Consider the following 5,743-nt stretch of genomic DNA (forward strand, 5'->3'; position numbering starts at 1 on the left):
GGCCCCTCCCGGCCGGAGGAGGGCGCGCCGGCGCCGCGGCTCTGAACCGGCCGCGCCGCCCGGAGGAGGGGCCCGGGCGGCAACGGCGGCCGCGCCGCACCCTGGGCGGCAGTCAGCGGCAGCGCGATGGGGAAGCGGCGGTGATGGCGGAGCCAGCCGAGCTGGGCCAGGAGACGGTGGTGCGGTTCCTGGCGGAGCGGGGCGGGCGGGCGCGCCACGAGGAGCTGCGGGAGCATTTCCGGGGCTGGCTCAGCCCCCCGGAGCCCGAGCGCCGCGCCGCCGCCCGGCAGCACTTCAAGGAACTGGTCAACGCCGTGGCCACCGTGCGCCAGGAGCCCGACACCGGCGTCAAGTACGTGTGCCTCCGGCGCCGGTACTGCGCCCCGGGAGCCGCCGGCGCCGTGAGCCCCGAGGCGGCGGCGGAGGGCAGCGGGGAGCGGCCGAGCCCACCGCCCTCCCCGCGGGCGGGCGCTGAGCGGGAGGCGGCGGCGCGCGGAGATGCCGGCGGCCGCGCGGAGCCCGAGGGGCGGCGGGGTGAGGCGCCCCTGCCGAACCCGGCAGCGGGCGGAGGGCAGCGGAAGGGCTCCCGGCGAGGACCGGCGCCCGGCCGCGGCGGCGGCGGCGAGGAGGCGGCAGTAACGGCGGAGGAGGCAGCGGAGGGGTCCGGCGGGGCGGCGGGCGGCCGCAGGAGCCTGAGGGAGACGGCGAGGGGCGGCTCGCCGCAGCTGAAGCGCGGCGTCCCGCCCGGAGGGGGTCGCGGACGCAGCGGTGGAGGCGACTCGGACAGCGCCTCGGTGGCCTCGTCCTCCGCCGAGGAGGAGGGCAGCACGACGGGCTCGGTGGCTTTGGACCCGCTGGAGCACGCGTGGATGCTGTCGGCTTCGGACGGGCGGTGGGAGACGCTGGAGGGGCTGCTGAGCTGCGAGCCGGCGCTGTTCTGTAAGAAGGACTTCATCACCGGCTTCACGGCGCTGCATTGGGCCGCCAAGCATGGGCGCCAGGAGCTGCTGGCCACCCTGGTCAACTTTGCTCAGCGGCACCAGCTGCCTGTGGACATCAATGCGCGCACCAGCGGCGGGCACACGGCGCTGCACATCGCCGCCATGCACGGCCACACCGAGGTGGTGAAGCTGCTGGTGGGTGCCTACGATGCCGATGTGGACATCCGCGACTACAGCGGGCGTAAGGCTGCCCAGTATCTGCACCAGGGCACCTCGGGGGACATGCGGAGCCTGGTGGGAGCCCTGGATGAGGAGGAGGAAGAAGAGGAAGGGGCCACCAGCAACGGGAGCGTGCGCTGGAGGCTCTCCAAGGTGTTGCCCTCCAACCTCATGAGCTACCGCCTTTCCCACCACCATCACCACCATCACAGCGCTGGGGAGGAAAACGAGGGTGCCGATGGGGCAGCGGTGCCAGGCAAGGGCAAGGAGATGGCCAGGAAAGCCTCAGGCAGCGGGCGGATGAAGCCTCGGCTTAATAAGATCCGCTTCAGGACTCAGATCATCCACAACACGCCCTCCTTTCGTGGTGACAATGAAGAGGATGAGCACGAGGAGAAATCCCTGAAGACATCGTTCAAGCTCAGGCCAAAGTCCAACATCTTTGGGTAGGGTCAAGGGGGAGGTGGGTGCCTGGACCAGAGTGCCCCAGGTTGTAGGTTGAAGCAGGTGCTCGTCTGAACTCGTGTTCTTGGGGGAGGTGGGTCCCAGAGCCTTGCTGGAATCTGCAGTTGGGTTTCTGGCAGCTGCCGAAGAGGTGGTGCCTTGGCTGGGCCCTTGCTGGGACAAGGGGCAGTGGGTGAGCTGAGAAACGCTGGGATGCTTCTGGGTCAGAAACGTGTTCATAAACCTCCTAGGATTAGCGAGTTGAGCGAGGGAAAGGAAAATGCAGATGTTCTACTCTTGTATTATCAACCCGTACTATAAATTGCTCATAACTTGCTGTGTAAGAGCACCACCTCAGTAATATGCAGGTGTATTTTAAGTTTCTTGTTAACAGCAATACCACCTGGCACGGTGTGGAGTTGGTACCCAAAATGAGATCATATGTAACAGTTTCCTGTCAGAATCCAAATTTCAGTCCAGCAAAGACTTGAGTCTGTGTTGACTTTATGCATTGAAAATTGCCGGATTTGATGTTGCAAATAATAAAAAAAAAGCATTGCACTGCAAACAATGAACAAAGTTAGCCGTGTGCTGAAGTCTCTGCTGTCTGAGGTACTACTGATCTTGCTTGTCACTGTTGGGATACTGATACAGTGTAAGTGAAGAGTCTTTTATATATTTGGTATCTTATTTTGTCTTAGGCAAAGCAGTTTTATGTTAATCACTGTGAATTCTCAAGTGCCAGACCTAGTACAGTTCTGTTTATTAAGTCTGGTCAAGTCTTGTTACTGTTGTTTGTGTAACTCACTGCATTCGAAAACAGAAAATTGTGTTGAATGTGTTACTTGTGAAAGTCACTCTGCTCTAGAAAAGAGCACAGACACCATTGCATGCAATTTTCACGTGGTCCTGTAATGTAGAAGGTACAGATCTGTGTTTGCTAAAAACTCAGGTGCCAATCCCTTCAACTTACTTTGTGAATAGGAGGAAGAGAAAAGGAGCAGGGGAGGTACAAAGTGAATAACCAGAACTCTGAAGTTCCGTTCCTCTCAGTAAAACCAGTGTGATGAGTGATGGCAATGGTGTTTGAGTTCTTTTAAACTTGTATTTCCAGAGAAATAATAACCAAGGCTTTGAACATGCTATCTGTCTGCTAAAGCTTTCTGAGACCTTGAATCTTGTTTCTCTGCTTTAGTGGTGGCAATTCCAGTGAAATCTAGGAGGCTCTCATTGAGAATGAGCTGCCCCTGGATCCTGAATGCTGCTCAAGGTGGAAGTTCAGCTGTGCTTAGATATTAAGGTACTGCCAGTCTCAATGCAACGTTTGTCAGAGTGTGTTTCAAGTTGGCTTCCTCAGAATGTATGTGCCAGCCCATCAGGTAGCTTTAACAGAAAGTGCTTAGACTTCGACACAGTAAATTCCAAACCTGAGACACTGATGAAGTATGCTCCCTAGCTGCTAGAACACTTCATGGGGAAACTGCTGCTGGGAGTGGTGCACTTTCAAGGTAACAGCTGTCTGTGGCTGTTGCTGGTGGCTTATGCTTTTAGTGACAGAGGAAGGGAGTGGCAGCGATTTATCTGTTTCAGACTTCCCATGCAGATAAATTACCAGTATCTGCACTTTGTGTCAAAACCTAATGAAAGTCAGTGTTTGCATAAGCATGCAGGCGGCATTTAAGTGTTTCTGGGAGTAGTTACATTGAAAATAACTGAAACTCTGTATAGGTGCTGGTCATTAATTTCACGCAGAAAGGCTAGAAATTATACAGAGCTTCTGCTTTAATTTATAATTTATAGCTATAATATAGATTTCATGTGCCTTCTTTTTGGGTTGGTTGCTACAAATACAATGGATATAATCAGTTTTGCAAAGCACTTTGTCTTTACATCTGAACAGGACCAGGAATTTTTCTTCAGCCTTTCCTTTTTAGGCTCATACAACAATTGAGTGTCTGAAAAAAATCATACACCTAATTCTGCAAAGTTCGTTTGCACCAGAGGAGAGAATTAAATGCTGAAGTCCTAAACTCCCTTCATTACGGAAGGTAAATAGCTTTTTAGGCTTCTGCAAAAAGGTCTCCAATTGGACATTTGCAACATGAACTTTCTACAACATGGCAGTTCTGAACTGAGTATGTTCCAAGCAACTATCTACTTCCCAGTCTAATTAAAGTAACTTTCTGCTTACCATTTCTTCAGAGGATCTGTTGAGTGAAGTGTTTTTCTTTTCACATGTGAATAGCAAATAATTGCACAAACATATTGAGTCCTAGCTGTTGGGGTTTGAGGAAATTATTTGTGAGCTTTGATGCTTTGGGATTTGGAATACAGCATAGTTTGGGTTTTAAAAGACTAACTGGAACATCATTTTATCTTGTGTAATACAGTAGAACTTGGTAATTACTAAGGGAACTTGGAAAATGTTCCCTTATGCATCATTCTCACTCACTGTTTGAAGTATCTAAGTGAAAGCTTTTGCCAACTCATATGATGTAACTGACTGTTAGCTCACGAGACTTCATGATAATGGTCCAAAGTCTTTCTCAAGGTGGAGTGCCATTGCAGCAATTTCAAACCCTAAGAAATTGGTACTGTTGGTGTTAGAGATATATTGACAAATGGCTGGATAACCTCTAGTGTCTGTTTGCTCTGCAGGACTAAAGCACTTTGATTTCACATTATGACTTGTCACATTCCACACGGTTACTTTTTATAACATGAGCTGAAACTTATGTTTTGTTTGGAGATAGGAAAGGCTTGATGCCCTGTTCCAGGATATGTACAATCTAAAGGTACTCTTGAGTCAAATATTTTTGGATACATTGCCTAGAAATATGTGAATTTGAAATAAAGTTGTATGGTACAGAAAACTGGAGCACTTACTGGTGTCTTTTTAATAGTACACTGGAATGTCCTGTGTTTATTTACTTCCTGTGACAGTGTGCAAGGCAGCGAGACTGCGATGTGAACATTGGATATCTTTTATTGTATCTTATGCTTGTGATATTCTAGAGGCCTGGAAGCCTGTCTCTTTTTTATTAACACTGCTTTTTATGGGTGTTTTTCTCAATGGTTAGGAGTTTAAAATCTGCAAGTTTTTGTTTTACTGAAATGAAAACAGCCAATGAATTATTAAGGCTTGAATCTACTCATGCATGCTACATACTCAGGTACTGCTTGCATACTGGATGGTAAACCTGCTTAATGGTTGGGCTAGATGATCCCACTGGTCTTTTCCAACCTTAATGTTTGTATCCTTGTTTTAGATTTTCCTTTATTGTGAAGATTCTGACATTGTCTTGCATAACAGAAGAATAAGACGCTTTAAAAATATGGTGGAGTTGTTTACTAGACAGTAACTTTTTTCCTTAGCAGTTCCTCTCCAAAAGCTCATGTCAAAGCAAATGAAGACACAACAAGGTTTTTGTAGAGAAGTGCATCTAAATAAGGGCCTGGGAGAGCGGTGGTGCTTGACTGAAAATAGCACACTGACCTTATTTCTATGCCACTAAAAATCTCTGAGAAGATTTAATGCTAGTTTTTGCCACTATGTAAAGGTCAATACCCAATTAAAAAAGGTTTAGGATTAAGGCTTTTTGTAACATGTCTTAACTGCAAGCAGAAGCTTCTCTGAAGGGAAATTTCACTGCATTGCCTTGCTAGACTGTCATATTTTGGTGTACCTAGATATATTTTTAAGTTGCTGCCTGACTAAAACTTACGTGAAATCTAGTTACATGCTGCCAGTAACTCCTTTGAGAGCCATCCAAATTTATGGTTAAACTGAAAAAAGGCTCAGCTTGATGCTGCTTGATGAGGATGCATGCAGCTCCAAACCAAGCAGCCCCCAGTTGGTGGTTTGGGAACAGAAGTGAGAGGAGGAAGAAGGGGAAGTGTTCTTGGGGACGTGGGGAAGCAGCTGAGGTTACGCGGGGAGAGCAAGGACGTGAGCTTTGCTGATCATGCAGTGGCTTGCCCAGTTGCTCAGAAACCCATCTGAACACCTATCCCTTCTGCTACAGAATAATGCCTGGGAGAGATGACCCACTGAGAGCTCAAATGTAAACTCGTGTCTGACTTCAAGTATTTCAGTCCCTCCTCTCACCAGCATTTTCTAGTGTAGCTAATACAGTTTG

At 49.6% G+C, this 5,743-nt stretch overlaps 1 protein-coding gene across 1 annotated transcript; it reads left to right on the forward strand.

The window, feature by feature from the left end:
- Window positions 1-65: 65 nt before the first annotated feature.
- On the forward strand, window positions 66-5,170 carry SOWAHC (sosondowah ankyrin repeat domain family member C). Its single transcript, XM_048962541.1, has one exon. The coding sequence runs from the start codon at window positions 144-146 to the stop codon at window positions 1,608-1,610; it is 1,467 nt and encodes a 488-aa protein (XP_048818498.1). The 5' UTR covers window positions 66-143; the 3' UTR covers window positions 1,611-5,170.
- The last annotated feature ends 573 nt before the right edge of the window (window positions 5,171-5,743 follow it).

The sequence above is a fragment of the Lagopus muta genome, chromosome 1 (assembly GCF_023343835.1).
Source record: "Lagopus muta isolate bLagMut1 chromosome 1, bLagMut1 primary, whole genome shotgun sequence".
Taxonomy (NCBI): Eukaryota; Metazoa; Chordata; class Aves; order Galliformes; family Phasianidae; genus Lagopus; species Lagopus muta.